At 40.3% G+C, this 24,469-nt stretch overlaps 1 protein-coding gene across 1 annotated transcript in view; it reads right to left on the reverse strand.

The window, feature by feature from the left end:
- Positions 1 to 4,666: 4,666 nt before the first annotated feature.
- Positions 4,667 to 24,469, reverse strand: part of LOC102204797 (thyrotropin-releasing hormone-degrading ectoenzyme) — a 266,230-nt gene continuing 246,427 nt past the window's right edge. The window contains exons 17-20 of the mRNA XM_005742288.1: positions 16,762 to 16,929; positions 13,950 to 14,090; positions 13,773 to 13,854; positions 4,667 to 5,419 (exon numbers count right to left, since the gene is read on the reverse strand). Coding sequence (XP_005742345.1) covers positions 5,267 to 5,419; positions 13,773 to 13,854; positions 13,950 to 14,090; positions 16,762 to 16,929 — 544 coding nt within the window. The 3' untranslated portion in view covers positions 4,667 to 5,266. The remainder of the gene's footprint in view (positions 5,420 to 13,772; positions 13,855 to 13,949; positions 14,091 to 16,761; positions 16,930 to 24,469) is intronic.

Consider the following 24,469-nt stretch of genomic DNA (forward strand, 5'->3'; position numbering starts at 1 on the left):
ACTGCTGTACCACAAACTATCCTTGATTGTAAACTGGCACAAGATCTGCAGTCTGCCTCTGTCCAAGGTTAGTGGCTCCTTGTATACTTAATATATTTTTAAAGTAGTTCCTTCTTAGGTTGTGTTATGTGAAAAAGTACAGAATCAATGCTGCTTTCCAGCCCAGTTATCTTCAGACCCACTGTGCACATAAACTCTTCCATCATGGGATCCTGTATCCTGTTTTTTGGTACTGAAATGCCAACACCATCTTCTGTAGCTATTAGGTCACTTTAGTTTTCAGAGGAACAGCTCAGCAGGACGTTACCCTTAGATTTGTGCGTTCAGACTAATAAACCTTCCTATTACTTGCCTTCTCGCTGGTTATGAGGTACTGAACGGAAACAGAATGAATCACACACAAGGATAACCATTTCTGTTTTAATATTGTCCAATCAGAAAACACAACCAAAGAAAAGTAAACAGGAAGTAGGATTAAAGGCTTGTATAGGACTTCCTGTTTCTTTCAGCTTTTGGTCCTAAGCCATAATCATCATCATCTTCATCATTACCACCACCATTAATATGATCTTCAGCATCAACATCTTTGTAGTCCACATTTTAATTTCAAAGTCATCACAGTTGGATAATTTACAGTGTTTATTATACACAGGGCAGATTTTTTGTGTGCTTTGTGTCTGTAAACTGAACTTCCCTGAATGGACAATGAAGGTTGAAAATGCACTGAATAATTAGTATAATAATTAGAATAATACTAATTAGCTTTTTCACATCATCAACATTTGTCATCACTGAGTCAACCATCGTAATTAGTTCCACCATCATAATTATAATCATTTAATCATAACTGGTAATGTGTCTCTCATCACCAAAACTGTTTTCTTCATCTTCACACACGCACATCAACATACGTCACTGGACACACATTTTATAGAAGCAGGCAGGTCCATTAATTTGTATATGGCTCAGTTATTAACATCAAAGCTGGATCGAAGAGAAGAGGAACAACTTCAAAGTCTGCTCCACTGGACGAAAGTTCAATGCAACAAACATTAAAAGTCCTTTTTAAAAAGAAAAAAACTTCTTAAAAGTCACATTTCCAAAGGTTTCACAGGTGTTCTCTTCAGGCATTTTTGTGTCCAGCTCATGTTCCTAAGACTCTCGAGTCCACAGAATCATTTACATTAAAAAAGCAAAATCAGAAATCTACTCCCTTGAAAATCCATTGTGCTTTTAAATCCGTCATGCTGCAAGACTCTCAGCCACACAGTCCACAGCAGTGCAGAGCCCATTATACTGTACAATCCACATTGATCGGAAATCCTTTGATCTGTAGAATCTGTCACATTTCTGTCATGCAGCCAACACCTCCATTCTGCTTTATATTTTGTAGTGCAGCAGAATCTGTACAGGCTCCACAAAGCAGTCAGATCTACGACACTCGTGCACGACTGACCGTGTGTATGGTTAGTGCTGTTGTACACCGTCTGTTGTACTTTGTAATCCATCACACTGTCCCATATAGCATCAACTCTGCCAAACTGCATGCTCCTGAACATAGAACTTATCGTTGCAAACAAATATCTTGAAATGCCAGGTTCCTCAAGCTTTGCATTTCATCAGTAAATCACTTTGTGAACTTTATAGGATTACACTTGCCTGTCTTTAAATAAGTCCATTGATGATGACCTTTAATCTGTCACATCAACATGAGTACAACTGTGTTTAAAAAGCCACATCATCTGCATATAACGACACTAAACACATTTCTCTAAACAACATGCTCTCAGCTGTCTTGTTGGACATTTCATTTTACCATCTTTCATTTTGACTCTACTCACTGATTTGTCCATCAGGTTTACAAAAACAGGTTTACTGATATCTAACCGTTGACTGGCTCAAAAAAAATAAATCTTGTATTTCTGACTGTAGGTTTTGTCCAGAAGTTGAGGCTGATGTGCTTTTGTCCAACAACTTTCTGGTTTTGTGCTTTGTAAAACCACAGAAATCTGTTTGAGTTGTTATTTGGTCACTGATTTAATTTCCAAGATTGCTGTCAGCCAGAAAAAGCTTTCTGAGATGCTCTGTCAGTTTCACAGTCCCCTGGCTCCTCTCAGTTTTCCACAAGGAATGATTCCAACATTCTCATCCATCTGTCATTCAATTAATCTCTCTGAGGAGTTTGTCAGACTTTAGGAGGTCACAAAATAAATAGCAGGTTTTCTGGCTGACAGATTTGAAGTGGTAAGCATTTGGGGAAACTAGTACAATTACACCTGACCCCTTCTGGTAGCTTGCCAAGTGTGTGGATGCAGGTGTCTTTAATTTAAGAGGACATGTACCAAAAAAAAATCTCTACCCTATGTGTTGGAGAAAAGAAAATAATGTCTTTTACTTGTTCCAAACAAGTAAACACACAGAATCTTTGAAAGAATAAAAATTATATATTATGATAGCTTAGGGTTATAAATTAGTATTTTTAGAATTAGCCCCCTGAAAGTTAACTGGATCATGCTAATGTGAGTCTTTTTCCATTTAAGTCTATGAATGCCAAATTAGTTGTGCATTCAGAGATGCTGTACTGCATACTTTGATAGCAATGAGTGATTATTCGGGTTACTGTTGTCTTACTATCAGATTCCTATGAAAGCAGTCTGTTCATTCTCCTCTGACCTCTGACATCAACAGTGTGTTTTCTCAGAGAGAAATGCTGTTAACTGGATATTTTCTATTTTTCCAGACCAGGCTAATGAGAGCTGCATTCATTTTACATTTGAATTTGTTTTTCTTTTCCTGCTTTCTTTGCCTTTACAAATGAAAAACAAATGCATTTAAATACTTTTTCTTTTGGTTTTCTGTCAGGTAGCATATTTAATCTTATAGAGGGCACAGAAATACAGACTTACATATTGGCAAATGGAAAATACCTTTCATGGTAAATTCTGTTTTTGTAGTTGCTGTCAACAACTTTAAATAGAAAAACTAATTTATAGGAAATTGTAAATCTTGTCCTATTCAGCCTCTGTGCTTTTGCTTAAACCCAACAAACCCTTTATGTACCAAGGCTGTTTTGGGCCTTCTTTTAAAGTCTCCTTCAAAATGCTGTCCAGTTTTGCTTATAGAAAAGAAAACAGAAGTGTTTTCTCTGGTTTAGAGGGAATTTTGATTGAGCTTTTGTGCTGTGAGCTTTTTATATTCAGGGGACATTTCTGAAACGAGGCCCCAACAAACCCCTCCTGAAGCCACTGATATTTTCAAAAGCTGAGTTTTTGATCATGAAAAAAAAAAGCTGCCCTTTAATTTCAGGCCGAACGGTATGAATTCTGTGGACAGTTAATGAGTGTGAATCAGTGCTCTGAGTGTTGTCAGAAGACACCAAGTCCATGTAGTGTTAATTACAGCTCTGTTCAATGATCGACATGCCCCTAACTGCCAGGGTGTCTGCCTTTTAACGTCAGCCGGTTTAATGTGCTGAACACAGGCCAGACTGATTAAACTGTTCTGGATCTTTGGTTAGCAAGGGCGTTGTGAGGATCAGAGCCTTGAAGTTCTGAAAACTGCGAGTTGCATCTTTAATCAGCCAATCAAAATGCAGACAATTACACCTATGATTTGTCAAAGTGAGAGTAAAATTTTCTTTGTTCTGGATATGTTGAAAGGTCTATTTTGAATCCGTTCTAGTCAATTCATTGCATTGTGTGATTGAAACCATACAATCTAATGTCAGTTCATTCTGCATCTGGACGTAAAGTTTTCAGTGGGAAAAACATTTCGTCATTCATCCAACTGACTTCTACAGTCTCAGCCTGGAACACCACTAAGTCACTGGTTCAGGTATGTGGATGACACCTGGGTGAGATCAAGTCTCAGGACGTACCACAATTCACTGATCACATTAACTCAGTGGACCAACACATCAAGTTCACCAGGGAGGATATGAAAAGTGACAGGTTAGCCTTCTTAGACTGTGAGATTTCCATCAGTAATGGGGGACATTTAAAAGCTGATGTGTACCATAAACCTACCCATGTGGATCAGTATTTAAGGTTTAACTCTCATCAGCCACTGGATTACAAACTGGGTGTCACTTAGGATGCTACAACACATAGCGATCACCATCCCACATATACAGTGGCCAGGGAAGCAGAAGAACATCATATCAAGAAGGTCCTGAGTAAAATATGGTTATCCCAGCTGGACAATTGTCAAAGCTGGGAAGGCACCTAAAGAAAGTTCCAGGCGATCAAGGACAACTGCAAAACCCGTAGTACATTTAACCCCTTATGTGTCAAGAGTATCGGAACAGTTGAGACGAATTTTTTCTAAACACTGAGTCGCTGTGGATTTTAAACCCCAAAACACACTGAGCTACCAAAAAATGGTCCACCCCAAGGATCGGGTCCCCCAACACAAACAGAGTAATATAGTGTACGCTATTAAGAGCCAGGAGGACTGAAATGATTTATACATCAGGGAAACCAAAAAACCTCTGGCGAAGTGGATGGCACAACACAGAAGAGCTAACTTGTCAGTCCCAGACTCCGCAGTCTATCTATGCCTACAGGCAAGTAAATACTCTTTCAGTGATGAGGATGTACACATCCTGGACAGGGAGGAGCGCTGGTTTGAGCGGCTGAGACTGAAGAAGCCACTTGGTTGAGCGACAAAATGTTTCTCCCACTGAAAATGCTATGTCCAAATGAACAGAACTTTTTGACTTTTCGATACTGGTTGTGTTCCCATTTTTTGATCAAAAGAAAAGCTAGTATCAAACATCAGTGTCATATTAGATGTTTTAAAGGGAAAACTCACTAAACCATTTATATCTAAATGCGTTGTCAACCTCAGAAAGAAACACCCGTGACTGCTAATACCACAGTAAGTAGTCCTCCATGGGCTGTGTCTAATGACGTCTAGCTGAAATACAACTTTGTTTTTTCGTTGTTTATAAAGATCTTAGTCATTTCACTTTGTTGTATGCTGTTTTTAATCTGGGAGCTGGTTCTTGTCTCAGTGACTACCCTTAAAGCAGTCTAAACATAGCACAGAAACCAATTTAACCACATCAGCCACAAGTGGAAGAAAGCAATCCAGTAGAGCTAAAAAGATTGAAATCAAGGTTCTTTTAAAAAATCAAAACCAGTCTGCCCAGTATTCTTGATCTTTCAGTCCATCTTTTTTTCTGTCCGACTGCATCTGGTAGCTAGCAGGGCGTTAGCATAGCAGTCAGTTTGCAGTCACTTCACTTTAGCTGGCTGGCATGGTCCTAGCCGAAGGTGGTACTCGGAGGTTTGCGTAGCCACTGGTAGAACTGCCGCCGGTGTAGGCGGTGCCAGCGCACATTGCCCTCGACAATTTCCAGTGCTCGTGGCAACGCAGGCCCCGCCCCCACACCACTGGACAGGATGAACTCCTTTAACTAAAGGAAGAAAGAATCACAGGAGTAAATAAGGCAGCAGAGGAGAAGAAAGGAAAGAAAATAAATAATAATAATATTCATCCCCTGTAGATGCTAAAAAGGCTGTCACCCACCCCCCTCCGCAGTGCTGAAAGAAACAACTTCTGGACTTTTCAGGATGGAGATCCCTAACACGGTGGACATTGATAACTTTCAGGCATGAATTGAAACTTGTGCCATGTCCATTATAAAAATCCACCTCTGGGAGAGTATATATATGACATAAATAAGGGAAAGCTTCATAATTCCACTTTTAGAAGTGAGAAAAAGTAAGAATGTGTTCTGTACAATTAACAGATACATTGCCAGTAGAAGTTGGAAAAAAACCAACAATACATACACATTTCATTATTTTAGTTTGAGGGTTTTGACCAGATTGTGAACCCAGCTGTAAGGATTTGCTCCCATTCAGCCATGAGAGCATTAGTGTGCTGCTACACTGATGCTGGGTGATAAATCTGGATCACAGTTGCTGTTCTAGCTCACCCTAGAGGTGTTGGATGAAACTAATGAGGTCAGGGCTTGCAGGATCTTCCGCAAACAGTTAACACAAAGTTAGATGGATACTAAAGCAAATAACTGAAAACTCCTGGATGATGTTTTCATGTCTCAAACAGGTTCTTTTAGAGTTGCACTGTAAACCTGCAAAAGCTGGAACATTTTATTGTATTTTATATTGATGCACTTTAATGTCATGGTATATGTACAGTTTCACTACATTTAAATTAAATAGCTTGTTAGCTCAGCTGAAATAGTTTCACAGTGTCTTATTTAATTTTCTTCACTTATGCATCACGGAGGAAGGCATGTGTAAGGTAAATAAACAGTTTCAAATTACATACTGTAATCATGGACATTTAAATGCAGTTATTCTTCATTCCTCTTGGCTTGAATGGTACTTGTGGTGAGTGAGTACACATTCTTGATGGTCATTAGCAAGACAGCTTGTAATTCACTTCACAGATTTTGCTTTTTTTCCACTGAGTGGAACACCACACTACACACAGATACCTGTGCTACCAATTACAGGTAGCTAGGAAACTACTCTGCTCACGGTGTCACACCTCACAGTGTCATTATAAAATAAAATTAAACAAAACCTCAGCAGCTGAACTGTAAACATAATGGATTCACATATATCATCAGTATTTCAGAGCCTGCAGAATACTTCCCAGACATGCCCACTTAGAATAAGGGTATACAATTATTTAATTGCTTTAATCATTGGGGTTTACAGACTGACTGTGAGCATGAATGTCATGAAAATATTTGGATTTTAATGATTTCTTCAAACTGTTCTTTTTCTAATGTCGTGTGATTGTATAGCATACATCTTAAAAAACAACATTCACACGTTTTTTTATTTGCTCTGTTTTTTCACTGGGCAAATTTCCAGCTGCCCTGCTGGTAGCACACTCCACACACCACTTCAGGTCCCAGCACATCTTTTACAAGGGAGACACAATCAGCTGACAGAGCTCAGGTGTGTGTCAGCCTCCCCTGACACCACACCCTGAACCCACTGCTCCAGCCCTCCACTGCAGTCAAAAATAGATTTATAAACCCCCCACTAATCTTTGGTTAGCTTTCCCATTACAAGCTGCACTTCGTCCAGATGCTTTTGGTAGCCATCAACAAGCTGCTCACATAATTCTGGATGGATATTTGACTATTTGTCTTTGTAGAATTGGTAAAGTTCATTTAAATTAGGGTTGAGGTCAAGGTTTTGGGAAGGCCATTCCAGAAGCTTAATTTTAGCCAACTTTCTCCATTCCAACAACAGTTTTTGTATGTTTGAGATCTTTGTCCTGCTGGAATAACAAACGTGTTCAAATTTCAGTCATCTAATTTGTAGGTAGTCGTCCTCCTTCATTATTTCATCCAGTTTGTGCAGAACAACAGCCCCAGTGCATGATGCTACCACCACCATGCTTGACAATCGGTACAGTGTTCTTAGGTTTTAAAGTCTCACCTTTACTCCTCTAAAAATATTTCAGTTCACTGTGGCCAGAGCTAAATCTTTGTCTCGTTTGACCATCAAACCTTTCTTCCGTAAGCTTGACTTGTACACGTGGGAAGCTCGAAATTTCAGTGGAGGTTGAAGGTGTTGATTTTGGAGTCACAGCTTCTTTCTTGGTCAGCACCCTGTCAGTCCATGGTGTTGTCAAAGTGACACTGGTGTTCCAGCAGTTTCCATTCATGGGAGGCTTGAGCCTTCATGATTCCCAACATCAAAACCAATTTCCTCTCACGTGAGGGTGACAGTTTGGGTCACCCTCACATAATTTTCCTTTCTTAGATCTTCGCTGAGTTTCTTGGACTTTCCCATTTTTCTGAGTATTGGTCAATCCAGTGAGTGCTGTCAAAAAATCCTTTTTGTGCTGCAAAGAGAAACGACCAACTGTAGTCAGTCATGATGACTAAGGAAATGTTAACTGGCCTGTACATATTATTTATATTTGACTCATTAACACTTTTGACCCTGCATAGATTTGAGAAAATCTATAATAAATTCAAACATGTGGACCCAATTCCTGTTTAAGTTATTATGTATTCTGTACAATCACTCCACCCTGGAAAAATAATGCCTAAAAAACATTAAATGTCCAAAATCACAGCATTCGTGCCTATGATGATTGGACAACAACTGTGCATGCACCGTATGCAGCAATAATGGCTGCTGAGAGATAATGGTCCTACCTGAAAGGCCTCGAAGTCCACATTAGGGAGGGATGGTGATGTCTTAGGTCGCAAATTTATTAGTTAGGAGATCATGGTCTGCATCCAAGTTTGAAACTTTTTTTTAACAATTTGTTTTGCTTGTTACAAGTGGAACTAAGGCAGCTGGACAAAGCAACAAAAAGGCACATGCATATACATTTGGCCATTTAGTAGCTGAAATACAAAAAGCTCTGAGGTTTTATATAAAGAAGACTTTGTTGTTTAAACACAGCTGAAGAAAAATGTTTGAATGTGAACATGTGATGTATTCAAGCTAAACTGTCTTTGAAAGGCATCAATTAATTGTTGAAAATTACTTTTTTTTTCAACAATTTATAATTACACATAAAATTTCCAACATGAAAGTGGAGATTTCAAAAGAAGACTTTGGTTTACAGGTCTGTAAATTAACAGGTTTTCAACATTAAGGTGTTTTTTTCTTTTTGGTCAAAAAGAGAAACTTTGTTCAAAGAAGTAAATTAATTATTTTTTTTAAGTTGAGAGCCAAAAAGGAAACTTAATGTTGCTCAGAGTTTGACAGATTCAGTGAAGCGCGGGCAGAAATCCATCCCTTCGGCTCACTTTACTACAGTTCACATCGTTAACCGAGCACTCCTCTGCGCCCTCCTTCTACCTTTCGTCTCTGCTATGATTTCACTTTTTGTTATCTTTACACTTTCCCTCTCCTGTGTGACTCACCCTAAGACCCTTTTACAAACTAAAAAGAATCATCATTAATATAAACTCATGATGTTTTTGTTTAGAGGTTTCACTGACAGCCAAACCTAATGCGGTTACCATACCAACAGGAAAGTCGAAAGAATATTAATCACTAAAGTTTAAATAAACAGATTTATTCGGAAACACCTACGACCTTTTTTCTCTTCTTTAATTTTATATTTAATTATATCTGATTTCCATCTTTTCATCATATCAAACAACAAGCGTAGTAGCTGTGAGATGATGCAACAGAGGAACGATTAACGTTGTTAATCAAGCTCTATTTTCTCTGAGTAATCAACAGTAAATTTGGAATATTGATCCAGCTGTGTGCCTCTCGAGAACACAATTACACACTGATTAATTTCAAGGTCCTGTTAATTTCCAAGCTCCCATACTGGCATGTAGAAAACATGCTAATCTTCCTTCTGGTAGGGTATAGCTTATTTATTCTTGCTTAGAATGGAAGAATTAATTTCCCTTCATTTATTTAGGCCAAATGAAAGAGTCCAGAGTCACAAAGTATTTAATGTGAAACAGTAAAGTAATCCAAACTTCCAAAGGAAGGAGAACATGACGAAGACAGCAGGGAGGAAAATGGATTGGAACACAGTGGGAAAAACACGGATGCCCCAAGAAAGGATGAAGGGAGGACTCAGGATATATGTACAGACAGAGTTAAATAGAAGAAGCTAAACAAATATGTAACACAGGTGAAAGAAAATCAGGAAGAAGAAGCTAAACTTCATAAAAGTCACAAAACAGTAACTCGGTCCCAACTGGTCAGTCTGTTTTACATCAGAACACACTGGCTCGGTCTCAGAAATTATCCAAAAGAGTAGTTGTCTTTGAATAGTTACAACATTTTGGCTCATCATCAAAATCTCTGTGTAGCATATGGGTGAGTTTTTCACCTTCATCAAATGAGGAGGGAAATTTATAAAAGGGAGATCTTTTGAAATTAAACAGGATGCGCTCACTGGTGTGTTACCATGCGGGATTCTCAGACAGACCACCTCCTCACTCATCACCTTTAAAAATGGCAACAACAACAACAAAAAAATACTCAACTCTTAAAACTTAAAGTTAGCAAAGTTAGTGAAGTTACCCTAACTTTGCTAACTTTAAAATGTGTGATGTCATAGTGGCTGCATTCACATTGTACACAGAGTCTATCACAGGAAAATTAAATTTACACAACAAGTAACTTTATGTCAGGGACCTGGATCTGAGCTATCGGGGGTCCCTGAGCTGTTATGGACTTGTGTTATATTATATGTGATACTGCGCTACTGTTCCGTGTCCACATTGGTATATAGGCAGGTATGTGTGTATGTGTGTGTATATGCAGCTGTTTCCTGTAGCACCTTTAGGCCTGGTGGGTGTGGCCCTGTTAGAAGGCGGGCCACCTCTGAAGACCTTTGCCAAACACCTGCGGCTGATCAGGGCTCGTCGGGGGAGCTAGTAGGAGAGTGCTGGAGCTTCCACCGATGCTGGATCATTGCGTGAGACTCCACGTTAGTCTTCCGGTCGAGTTTAGTTAGCGTGTGTGTGCCCGCGGTTGTATTGTGTCCTGACGGCTGCTTCTATTGTTTTCCCCAGGAGAGGTGTGGAGCGACGGACAGCAGCCAGCACGGGGAGTGCTGAGACACGGGAGCAGAGGGCACTAAGACACGGACTTTTCACGGAGGATGCAACGTGGGAGTCAGGGGAGAGCACAGGGATTTATTGTTGTTTTTTCCATTCACTGTGAATAAACGCACTGCTGATATTCAGAGCTCTGCGCCTGGATCCTCCTTCCTCACTTTCCCATGGTTCACCATCGTCAACTATGACACTTTAATGAACATCTTGATGTCTTTAAATCTGCTTTTGTGCCAGTTTGACACTTGATGGCTTTGGGATTTGATGATTTTCAGGTGAAACTAAAATTGGGAGGAATATACTCTTGGCCAGGAAATATGTTTTTTTTTAAATAGCAGCTTCACACCGTTCTAAACCCCAGATGTCACTTTCTATCGGATGCCATCTTTAGTCTACTGATCAAAGAAAAAACAACACCACTTGTTTCTATGTCTGTGAAGGTTCTCAGTCATCCAGGTCATCGCAGTCTAAGGAGCTTTGAAAGAAAAGCGTCTGCACTTCTTTAAGTTGCTTGAAGACGTTTCACCTCTCATCTGAGAAGCTTCTTCAGTTCTAAGGGTCAATGGTGGAGAGTCCCAGATTTAAACCTAGTGGGAGTTTCCCCCCAAAGAGGGAGAAAGGACCCCCTGATGATCCTCTACCTAATCACATGAGCCAAGGTGTGAAAACGGGTGTGGGTCACAATCAGCCAGGGTTTCGGGTGAGCTCATTGTGAAACCTGGCCCCACCCTATCATTTGATTTACTGAGGTCAGATGGCCCAGGATGTGAGTGGGCGTTAAGGCATCTGGGAAGGGATCTCAAAACTGGATTATAGATGGCAGACAGTTGGTGTCGTAAACCACCGCCTCTGTTCAAAGATGGTCGCTCACAGTGGACATGGCTTCTTTCACTCCTCTTTCAAACCATCTGTCCTCTCTGTCCAAAATGTGAACACTGGCATCCTCGAAAGAGTGTCCTTTATCCTTAAGATGCAGATGGACTGCTGAGTCTTGTCCTGTAGAGGTGGCTCTTCTATATTGTGCCATGCTTGTGAAGTGGCTGTTTGGTCTCTCCAATGTAGAGGTCTGGACATTCCTTGCTGCACTGTACAGCATACACCACATTGTTAAGTTTGTGTTTAGGAGTTTTGTCTTTCGGGTGAACCAGTTTTTGTCTGAGTGTGTTGCTGGGTCTGAAGTACACTGGGATGTCATGCTTGGAGAAAACCCTCCTGAGTTTCTCTGATACACTGGCTACATAGGGGATGACAATGTTGTGTCTTTCCTATCATCCCTCACTGGTGTCTGATCTTCTTTTCTGTGCCTCTTTGCTGACTTTATAAAAGCCCATTTAGGATAGCCGCACGTTTTGAGTGCTTCCTTTACATGTGTGTGTTCCTTCTTTTTTACTGCAGGCTTAGAGGGAACATGTTCTGCCCGGTGGTGTAGGGTCCTAATTACTCCAAGTTTGTGTTCCAGAGGGTGATGGGAGTCAAAGAGGAGGTACTGGTCCGTATGTGTGGGCTTCTGGTAAACTTCAATCTTGAGGTTGCCATTCTCTTCAATGTGCACAGCGCAGTCCAGGAAGGGCAAACAGTCGTCCTTTGTGTCTTCCCTGGTGAACTTGATGTTTTTATCCACAGCGTTAATGTGAGCAGTGAAGGATTCCACTTCTTGTGTCTTGATTTTGACCCAGGTGTCGTCTACATATCTGTACCAGTGGCTGGGTACTCTCCCTTTAAAAGAGCCAAGAACCTTTCTTTCCACTTCCTCCATGTAAAGGTTGGCTACAATAGGTGACACGGGGGAGCCCATGGCGCAGCCATGTTTTTGTCTGTAGAAACCCTCGTTGTATTTGAAATATGTAGTGGTGAGTAGGGCTGCTCGATTATGGCAAAAATGATAATCACGATTATTTTCACTGAAATTGAGATCTCGATTATTTGACGATATTTATTTAACCCTTTAAGACCTACTATAGAACCTAGTCCGCCAGAGCTTATATTATTTTTTTACATGTTGTAGTGCCATTTATGGGAGCATTTCAAGTTGCTATACAACTGTTATAGCCCATATTTTAATAATATGTATGCATTAAGTCCATAGTAAGTACATTAATTGCAAAAAAGTGCAATAAACTACAAAAAAAATTTGAAAATCGTTTTTGTTTGTTTTTTTACATATATTTCTACTTGGAGAAATTTAAGAGGTTTATCCCTCAAAACTTTAAATACAAAAAAGTTGCAAAAAATAGTTTACAACAACAGGAAACTTATTTTGAGTGTCTTCATAGTTTTATTTTGGAGATACACCAATTTTTATATACTGCAGGAAAAACAAAAAAAAACAATCCTATGATGCAAATTTGCAAAGAAAACAGCACGTGCATCAAAATAAACTATTTCCAGCAGTGCAATTCGAGTTCTAAGCATCCCAGAAACTATTCAGAAAAGTCAAACATGACCAGTATAGGCTTTTAAGGCCTACAAGTAAAAAACTACATTTCCGCGAAAATGACGTCACTTCTGGTTTCGGGCAGGAAATGGCAGACATGCGATAGTTCGCGCTGACGTCTGTTTCACTGTGGGAAGTGTTACGAACAGCTGATTGGATCGGCAAAGCGTGTTTCTGGAATATTATGTTTTTGTTCCTGCAAGCGCTTTTTATGCAATTTTTGCAAAGCTTTATGTGGAAGGAAACCGTGACCGAGGACAAGCTGATGGCATAAGATGTAAGTACAACTCCTCCGGTTTCGTATGCAAAACAAATTATTGCGCTAGCTAACACGGTTCAGGTTCTACAGGGATTTAAAAATAGTTACACAAAACGGAGCGTGCTGCTCTGACCGGCCTTAAAGGGTTAACAATGACTTTAAAAAATAATATAAAATAATGTGCAACACCACTGAAGTTTTTTTTTTTACCTCTCCTTTCAACCAACGGCAGTCACTCTCCTCTCCAAATAACTTCTGCTTAGCTTTCCGAGCTTCCCTCGGGTCCTCTTAATCAGCGGTCTCCAACCTTTTTTGCACGGACCGGTTTATGTCCGACAATATTTTCACGGACCGGCCTTTAAGGTGTCGCGGATAAATGAGGGAGGGGCTAATAATCGGCTCAGTCATTTTTAATGATCGTTGAAGGCCCAGATCGTAATCGTGATTAAAATTCGATTAATTGAGCAGCCCTAGTGGTGAGGCAGAGGTCTAACAGTGTGCAAATCTGATCTTAGACCACCACTTGTTTCACTCACCTCATTCAGTTCTCGCTCAGTGTTGAGGAACTCTGTGACTCCACTGATGAGTTTTGAATTCATGAACAAAGCTTCACCGTATCTGAACAGAAATGAAGACAGAGACGGCATTTCAGGTGCTACATGTAAAGAACTTGAAGACGCTTGCGTGCTTTTCTGATCGTTCACGTCTCTTACCGCGCGTTCAGGATGTCCCACTTCTCTCTGAAGTACCTCCAGGCCAGGTTCCGACCCTGAGGGTTTCGACCCACGTGGATGATGACATCAATCACATCCTGCTCTGGGACCAGGTCCGAAGTCAGAGACAGGTTCAACAGCCTTGGAGACACAAAGAAAAGGATGGAAATGTTGGAATGTGGCTGTACCAAGTCTACCTGGAGAGCTGATAGGTTCCATATATGCTAACACATTAGCATGCTCAACAAATATTGGCACGATCACAATATTAATAAAGACTGAAATTCGCTCCAAATACTGACTTTGAATTTAACTATAAAACCCTTAAAGCCGACGCTCACACTCTTCCACAGTGTTGTCCCATCTGCCTTCCCTGATGCATGAAATATGACAGCAGCTTTCAAGAAGTAAAGAGTTAAGAAAAAAACAATGTGGTATGTAAATATGGATCTTTTAAAGTTGAAAGTCGCTCAATAAACTTTGTTACCTCCTGTTAAAGTTTTGTCATACATGGATTAATAACCTCACATAGAAAGTTCTGTGCACCTCTGGCAATTGGAACTTGTAAAGTGTATTTTGTGTTCAGATATTAAGAGTTGTTTAGCCTCTGTTTCTGGATTTGGTGTGAGAGTCGCAGTGTGTGAAGTCTAACGCGTGTGTCACTCGCCAGGAGCGTGAGGGTCAACAGCTCATGTAATCTGGCTAGAAAAGGTCAAGCTGTCATTTTGTAGTTTTTTTGTCCTGTGAGCTGCCGGAGGATGTTTCTGCCAAATCAAGAAAGAGTCCTCTGAAACACTCACGTGAGCTACTCCCAGCTTAAAGGGGATTGGAGGGAATTTAAAGGGGATTTACAGAAACATGTTGATCACACACAGAGCAATCTTTTGGATGTGTAAACGTATCAAATTGAGAGTTTTTCTTTTTCTTTGAGATGTGAAACTGAGCAGGCCAAAGAGTTTCATAAATTTATGTTTAATCATCCAACGTCGTGTTCAAAGTTTACCTTCATCTCTCTTTATTTTCTGTTGCTTCACTGCCTCTGCGTGTGTGTGTGTGTGTTGCTTGGCTCATTGTTTGTAACTGCCATCTTTTCATTAAACCACCAAATCAATTTTCTCTCTCTTTTCCCACAACCCCTCTGCTGAAACCATTTCCTGTGTGACCAATCAGCTTCTTTCTGAGCTGTGGTTTTTGATTTGTGTGTGTGTGTGGTGTGTGTGTGTGTGTGTGTGTTGCAATCTGAACATACAGTACCACCTCTCTGATTGCAGAACAGTTTACTGTGGGTAGAAAATCAATACCTGAGACACACACACACACACACACACATTCACAGACACACACCTACACACACTGATCGGTCTTACCACGAGTGTGTGTGTAATTCGTCCTTGCAATTTTTCTCAATGAGCGATAGTGGCAGTTGCCCCTGATAAAATACAGTGTTGTGTATAGACAGTCACACAAAAACACACGTGTACAGACACACACACACACACACAAACCTAGCTGGATTTCAGCACATGTAACGCCCCCCAGGCATCTTTTCACTGCACACACCTTTCTGTCAATTTGCAATTTTTTCCTGTCAGTGTGCCGCCAATTAACAGAGCTCACCTGACAGGTAGGATTTAGTCACCTTTTTATTTTTTATTGTTCACTGGCTTGTTTGTCATATTCTAATACAGCCCAGTACAGACACAACTCTGCAGTATCGGAGCCATTTTCCAAATATGAACAAAGTCATTTTTTCCATGCTGTCCCCCAAATTTGGGCTTTTACCTTCATTTCTTGGTCTGATAATGTTTTTTTAGACCCAGTCTAAGTTGGTCTTAACCAAACTGTTCCCGGCAGCACGTTCTGTTTATTTTCAGTACATTTTTAAAAAAAATTAAAGTTCTATTTATTTATTCCATCCTCCTCGTCGGCCACGTGTCTGTTTTTGGTCCCTCTTACACAGACACCTATTACAGCTCAAAATAAATGTGAATGTTGTTACATATCTGCCGGAGGGTCTTAACAATTTAATATTATATGACATTTGCAGAACATGTACGCAAGATGCAATTAAAGACAAACAGCAGGAGGTAGATAATCCAGATGTGAATTAAGATCACAGCAGGAAACTTATTAAAAATAGCAGCAATGCAGAATTATTTAATATTCAGACTACACGATGTGACTGTGATACTGGCACAGCCGGACAGGCACAGAAATGCCAGTGGATGTTAACAGGTTAACTTAATCTCACTTCAGGATGCTATCCCACCACTGTCATTCATATATGTGATGCTCAGACACACTTGGCCTGTCTCTATGTTCCCCTCCAGCACAGGGTCATTGTTCCTGGCTCAAGTTTCAGTTTCAGTCACAAAATCCTGATTTCATACGGGAAGATTTGTTACTGCTGTTGCTTTCCTGAAAACATAAAAAATAGTGAAGCAGAATTCAGACTCATGGGTCAGTCTATCACTGTGACCATCTCGAAAGACACAAACAAATAGTTATACTGTATAGAATCCATGCGGGCCCGATGTGGGAGACCTAAATCCTTTGAGAGTTGTGTCAGGAAGGGCATCTGGTGTAAAAGTCTGCCAAATCAACTATGCGATGATCCCTTGTATTAGGGCTGCGTGGGTCTGACCACACTTGCCCTCACATGGGCCCCAAGAGGGCATATTTGTTGGGTAGATCAATGATATTGATTCATATGACTTTATGAATTGCAATTTAACCTCATAAACACTCAATGAGATAGTTGTGTTTTTTAAAACAATAGCTGCAATGACAGAGACAGCCGAGCCATGTCTACCTGTTGAGGAGGAAAGTGTTGTCTGAGCAGGTCAGAGCCTCCAGCAGGATCTTCTTCTCTGAAACGGCGTTGGAAGAGTGAAACTTCATCCAGATGAACTCCCACACATCCTCGTCCATCAGGCTGACTCCGGTGCAGTAAACTATGTCTCGGATGTTAGGAGGAATCCTACAGGGCAGGGACACAATATCACACCATCACACTGACTGAAGCCACTCTGCCCCGGTGCAACAAATTACCGGTATAGCAAAAGTCTGGTATCATTTTAGGAATGTGAGTATTTGATGTGACTTATTTGCAGTACCACCTTCCTGCAGGGACAGGAAGGTAATAAAACTAAAAGCCCCGATAAGGCATGTCTGCGGGATTAACTGGGACGCTCTCTGGGTGCTAAGTGAGAAATTCTGATTCCATTAAGAAGCTCCATTAAAAACATTCCTCCTGCTGCTGCTATGGTCATAAAATGCAGAGAAAGAGCCACACTCAGACACTTTTGAACAACTGAGACTTTAGAAAGTTTCAGGAAGTCTAATTGGCACGCATACCTCTAAATTTATTGTGTTGGAATATATTTTCAGTTTGAATAGCATACGTGCTGACTGCAGACAGCTTCTTTCTCAGCTGCATTCACAATTGCCAAGCCAAGCTTTAATCAGAGTAAACACAGCAAATGTTCTAGTCAGTGTCCAAGTTCCAACTTTGAGATACACGGCTAAGTAAACAGCCGAGACAGAGATGGCGATGCATAAATTCTGAGTAGAGGTTTAGGAGAATTCTAACTGAGATGCTAAAAAACACATTAGCCAGTCACCCTGCTGCTCTGATGAATGCTCAGAGCAAAGCTTCACAAGACTTTCGGTGTTGTGGTCGCAGGTAGCTGCTGCCTTGCTTTATTTGTAGCACGAACTACCGTGGCATTTGTTCTGGTGCTTCAGTGGATTCAGATAGTCTGACTGTGTTGGCAGGGTGGATGAGCCGTACTGCTGTGGAACTTTGTTCATGTTTAAGCTGCAGCGATAAAAGCTTTTTGATCCCTGCATTTCTTTGCAGTCACCAAACTCGTCATTTTGAACAGTTTTGAATTGATTTCGTGTTTTTATGTAATTCAAGTTGAGGCTGTTAGAGTTGCAGTTAAGAACTTTTAGATTCAGTTCCATTGCAAAACAATAAGTCCATAAGTGACTCTTTGTTGATGACCCTAATGTTCTCTCTTATTTATAAATTTGATGAGATGGAAGTCATTAAAATGGTATTCTGGACTGATCAGAACTAAAGTAAAGGAGGCTTGTTTCTTGTGTTTCCCATCCATAGTTAGTTGTTATGACCGCATTGTCGCAGCTGCAACTGACTAAAACAGAAGCTACTGCCCCGTAATAGTCTTTTAGTCATAATTACCAGAAGTTGATGAAAGTTGGTGGTGTAGTATAAGTGCTGGCAAGCAAGACCAAGCAACACTACTAAAACATGTTCAACATGGGAAGAAATATGAGCAACCAGAAAAAGTGAAAAGAAGCCAGTCACTTAAATCCTAAAAGTTCTCTCACAGGAAAAAAAGAGAGTGTTCAGCTATATTAATCATGGAAGGACTCATAAACAGTCACAGTCGTTGGGATGGCCAATATTTGCATTTTCACCAACTCTAAATACTCATTAACCCTGTTATTGGTTTACAACCTGTACAATCGACCAGCTGCTCTTGTCGTTTGAACTGAATATTGATCTTCCAGGGTGCCAGATATGAGTGATTTACTTAATGAATAGACAGGTACAAAAATAAGACCTGTCTAAGCAGAGATTCCTAGATTTCTCTCTCCCTCTCCAGCTCCTCTAACACTTACTTCTTCGGGGAGTCTGAGGCATTCCTAAGCCAGCTGAGAGATTCAATTTCACCAGCATGTTCTGGGTGTGCCCTCGGGTCTAATCTCAGTTCGAAATGCTGAAACATCTCACCTGTAAGCACCCTGGTCAAATCCTTGAATCATCTGAAATGGCTGTTTTTGATGTGGAGGAATAATGCTCTGTTCTGTCCACATCTCTAAGGGAGAGGTCAGACAGCCTACAGAGGAACCTCATTTCCTCTGTTGGTGATTACCACCAGCTGTAGATGAACCCATAATATGGTGATGTTTGCTTTTTTCAGACAAATACAATTATTTCAACACTAACAAGGTAGAATAATAACCTAAGCCTCTATCTGAATACATAGAAAACTCTGCCCCTGTATCCTCCTGGAGGAGGTTGGAGTGAGTGGCCGGGCACAGGAAGGTCTGGTCATCTCTGATTAGACTGCTGCCCTCATGACCCTTACTGGATCAGCAGTAAAAAAAAACACAAATTAACACCCATTAACCTCTCAACAATCAACAAGTTGGTACTGACCGTGTTAGGAGGTTAATATCCAACATCACAATATAACAGACTCGTTTGATGTGATAAACAGCTGATGGAGTTGATTCGTCATTAGCAAAGAGGTGAACAAGATATAATAACACAATATCTGACATTTTTTCTCTATTTATTGCTGCCAGTGTTTTATTGTCACAAATGCGTGTTTTGTTATTATATATTTTAGTCCATTTATTTCCATTTACAACATCGTTAGCTTCATAGCATAAGTGCCTAAGTCATTTTTTTGTGATGACATAGGCAGACAGACAGGATGATGCAGCAGTGGTAGGGGAGTAAAGTTAGGCAAAAATCTCAATTTGACCAAAAAATGACTTAGGCACTTATGCTATGAAGCTAACGACATAACACATGTTGTAGTTGCAGTCTTGATTCATGTTGCTTCTAGCTGATTACTTTTTGTAACTTCTCTGTGACACCAGAGAAAATAAACACACACAAAGTTTATTAAAATAAAATGAGCTGGGTTTGTGTCAGTCATATATCTGTAAAGTTGTTTTTTTGTAAAGTCTTTGAACACAAACTGAATGATGTTTCTTATTTTGAACCTGCTGTGAAAGCACCCCATGACTTGTGTCAACATTTATTATTGTGCTGTGTATCACCATTTGCAGGCAGAGCAATAAAAGTGGAATCTGTGAGGTGACCTGGCACACTGAATGCTGGTTACACAAACTGTCTCTCAGTTATCTGACTGCTGGAGGAAAAAAGCAACACCTGGTGGTACAGGCTGATTGATAAGAGCGAGATCTGGAGCCCCTTCGAGCAAGACCTTTGATACACCATGAATCTCATTTCATCCATGAAGGGAAAAAAGTCTACACAAATGTTCTGAACTGTCAAAACAACATAAAAAACTTCATGTGTACCTGACAAAGTCCACATCCGTGTAAGTGTCTATAAAAGATGGATGCAGCTTCATATTTAAGTGACTGAGTATGAGGCAGTAGGGCGTGCTCCTCTGGTTGTGAAAAATAAATCTGTAATATAAGTTTCTATAAGACTGTAAAATCTGCGGCATCAGTAAACACTTTCCTGAGTTTGTGGTCTCATTCTGATGTTTAATGTCTTATTTAATTCAACATGATGTTCAAGTTGCTTTATTTAAAGGAAAACAGAGAACCTTATTTGTTGAAAATCTGGTATCATATGTCTCCGCACCACACTGAATGTACCTCCTGTCTACTAAGAGCAGAAAGCTGAGGCTACAATTCACAGTCTCAACAAAAGATTAGAAAAATGTTGCCGGGTCGGATTTCGTCTCAAATTTTGCTGCATTTTGATTGTATCAACAACACGAGTGCATGAATCCATCCTACCTTGTATCAACGGTGCTGGAGTAAAGGTTATGGGGATATTTTCTTGGTGCTCTCTGGGCCCCATAGTAGCAAAAGAGCATCATTTAAACCTCACAGCCTACTGTACTTGAGTGTTTTTGCTGACCTTTATGAGCACAGTTATAACCATCAAATCATCTCAAACTGGTTTCTTGAACATGCCAACAAGTTCACTGTCCTGAAATGACCTCCACAGTCACCATTCCAACAGAAAACTTTTGGGATGTGGTGGAACAAGATGGAAGTGTAGCATGATGGTTTCATGTCAATATGGACCAAAAGTATGAGGTATGTTTCCAGCACCTTGTTAAATCTGTGCCATCAAGAATAAACTCTAAACCTCTTTAAAGCAAGGACAACCCCTGAAGCTCTTGTCTAAACTGAGCAGCTTCTGTCATATTTCAGGTGTGCTTATCTACTGAGTGTGAATCAGAAGTTGGTGATGGTGGTCTGTCTATGTAGCTACACAGAAACCGTTCTAATGGTTGTTGAACCACATTTACATATATACTGAATTGTCAAAACTCTTCATTAAAGGTTGAGAGGAAGTCATCAATGTTATCTTTGTAGGACAAAAAGTTACGGCAGCTCAAAGCAAAAGGAGGTAAAACCTGGTATTAGCAAGGTGTTCCTAATAAAGTGTCTGTTGAGTATATACAGTGTATATTTTTTTAGAGATGACCTCTCTATTTGGCAAGTTCTCACTATTTTGAGGAGCTGGGCCCAGTGGAGCCTTTGTGGGGGATGATAACCTGACCGTGTTCTGTTCTGCCTCTGTGGAGACCTCAAGGACAACCTGACTGCTTGTTGTCTAGTTCAGAATAACTTCACTGTGTTCCTCTGTATAGAGTAGCTGTAGGAAAGTGCACAAAGGTAAATCTCTGTGAAAGAATAAACTTCAGAATGTGGAAGGTCATACCCGATGTAACACCTGTGCTCGTCTCTGTTCTCCTTGAAGCACTTCCCTAATAATTTATTTATCTATTTAAAACTTTAGATCTATGCCTACTGAAAGATTATTTCTGCATGAGGAGAACCTGGTCTCACAAGATTTCAATAAGACTAGTCCGAAGGTCAAATTCAGACGAGAAAGTCTAAGACCGTTCTGTAGCAGGTTTGGGGGGGGGGTCATGTTTATTTACTGTATGTCAGATCAGATTTGCCCATTACTGTGCTGAACTGAAAATATAACTTTGATGAACATTTGAAAGAAACCTTGAATATATTCATCTAAGTTCCAGTTAGGTTTCACAGGACTGCCTACACTAGTCTCTAACATTAAAGAATACCCATTATTCTTTTCTTTATTTCTCATCATGCATTCTTCTCTTAAAATGCCAAATTAAAACTCTGACAACTGCCTGGAATGAAAAAGACAATGTTGAGTGAAACTTGAGTGTAAGTTTTATTTCCAGGGGAGCAATTACACCGACACACCTCTGAAGAGACAAAAACAAATCACAAACTCATTAGGCGAAGTCAGAACACCTGCCTGATCACTTCACTTCACACAGAGAAAGACAATTACGCTGCGACTGGAAAGAATCCCCCAGAGAAGAACTGCTTAGAGGCTGAAGATTCCACTGGTTTGAGCACTAATATTATATCACAACTTTAAGTGACGGTAAAATATTAGCGTGACATGAAGATATCAGTCTTTTGGTCTGCATGATTTATTGACTTATTTACCAGGGACGAGTCTTTCATGTTGCTGTGGAGGACTTTTAGCCCACTCTTCTTTGTTTTACTGTTTTAATTCACCCACAATGTCCAAATCTATTAATGTCCCTTACATGGTTTACTTGAAGTAACTCACAACACCAAATGAAAAGGTTACTTCATATTTTGTGTGAATGGCGATTCCTTCTTTTGTGAAAGAGTATACATAGTCCTAGAGTGTGAGTGCTAAGTGGTTCTAATTAATCTACAGCCTGATGACCACATCCTACATAAGGAGCCAAGATGGCTGCCACCTGCAGAGGATCATTCACTTCCTCATCTCCCAGCCTGTCACTCCAGTGTTTGTTGTAACCTGTGAAGTTTGATCTGAAGGAGTGAACAGCCGTGACCTGCTTATGTTGGAGATGTGTTTAGTAGATTATCTCAGGCTGTATCTGCACACAACTTTGTTTGCTAGTTAGTTATTTTGTCCTTAGCTCACCTCGACACTAATTCACACTCCTGTGTTTGCAAATCTGCTGAATAATAAATACAACATCTATTTTTAATTGAAAAGTTGTTTTTGTGGCAGGTTGAGACTAGGATGCCATTTCATGTTGTGTCTCAGCATCCTAGATGGGACCTAGGAAAATGTATTGGATGCCATCATCACTTTTAATGTAAGTTTAAAAAAAAACAAGCTAAATATAATAACAGATACTCACGAGAAAAATGCATGTCAGCTAAAAGCACAGAGAAAATTATCTGGCAGGTGTTTGGATTTTTCCCCATAATGCAGATGAGCTATATGTAGTTTCAAAGAGTCGTGAATAAGTGAAGAATTTTAGACACAACTGCAGTGATCTCATGCACGCCAACCTGGGTGCTGCACCACAAATTAAGTTCAACATATCTGGGTATCTTTCTGGTGTCTAAATCCACTCACCCTAACATCGGCAATCAGGATACGTGGTCACATGAAACCCCCTAAGATAATCTGAGGGTTTCTCTATCTGATTACAGTACGAAGACGTGAGCAAGGTACCGTCCCTACACACTGCTCCCCAGTGCGCCTGCTTAGTGGCTGCCCACTGCTTCACTGAGTGAATGGGTCAAATGCAGAGAGAGTAATTTACCCACGTGGATCAATAAAGTATACATTATTAATATTATTTACGTGAAAAAGGTTTTAGATTTATCTGCTCATCCACAGCCTCGGTGCTAAAGAATATACATCAAACAGAATTCAAATGCAGCCTTGGACTAGGTTACGTGTGAAATGTAGTAAAATGTGATATAAAATAAAACAAGTGCCCTGATAGGGATCAAATACTGTTACTAATAAATTTAAAAAAAATATCTGCAGCCAGTGGGGAAAAATGAATACAGTTTTGTCTTACTTTCTGAACGTTACCGATGCTCATCGAGGAAGAACAAAGACTCTAAACAGAAATGACAAACTTTCGACACTACTAAGCATACACAGAAGGATTCAGGATTACTGAGGCTATTTTCTGGAGATTTGATAGGTTAAAGGTGGTGACACCTGCTTGGTCTGCAGCATAAGCCAACATGTTGAAGTAAACCATCTTCACGGTACAGAAAATTCTGGGTTAACCCTGAAGATACTTGGATAAGAGGAAACCCTGCTTGTCAGTGCAGACTGCTGCAGTTTGACTCTTGTTCACAAGGATCAGCCAATCAGAAAGAAGCATCCTTGAAAGGTAGACATGTTACAGAACAAGCTCTAAGGGGCTGCACCAAGGTCAGGTATAAAATAAAGCTCATTTTGATCTGAAAATCATGCAAAGCTACTCTAACAGCAGCCGAGGATACAAATAAGGAGTGTGACCAGTCACCTTCAGAGATTATGACACACTTTACCCACCATGTCTGAGACCTCACAGGGTTAAACACCAACACACACACAGACCTCTTGTTCCAGCTGGTTACTGGCCTGAATCATCTAAAGTAAAGCCAAAAAGGTGAACATTTCTTTCACACTATAAAGTATCTGTGCGTGTGTGTGTAGATGTGCGTGTACCTGACCTAAATTGTCAGCAAACCAAACTTTCATCTCAATACAGTGAGCTCAACTGGCAGCAAAATAATATTGTGGACTATAACACTGTGTGCGTGTGCGTGCATTCAGTGTGAGCACAGAGTGAGTGATGCAGGGACAATTACATCATTCAGCGACCTGGGAAATCATTTTAGAGATGCTCCACTTAAGAGCAAGCTCCAGCACACACACACACACACACACACACACACACACACACACACACACACACACACACACACAC

Source organism: Pundamilia nyererei, unplaced genomic scaffold (assembly GCF_000239375.1).
Source record: "Pundamilia nyererei isolate P.nyererei 1_Seehausen unplaced genomic scaffold, PunNye1.0 scaffold00119, whole genome shotgun sequence".
Lineage (NCBI taxonomy): Eukaryota > Metazoa > Chordata > Actinopteri > Cichliformes > Cichlidae > Pundamilia > Pundamilia nyererei.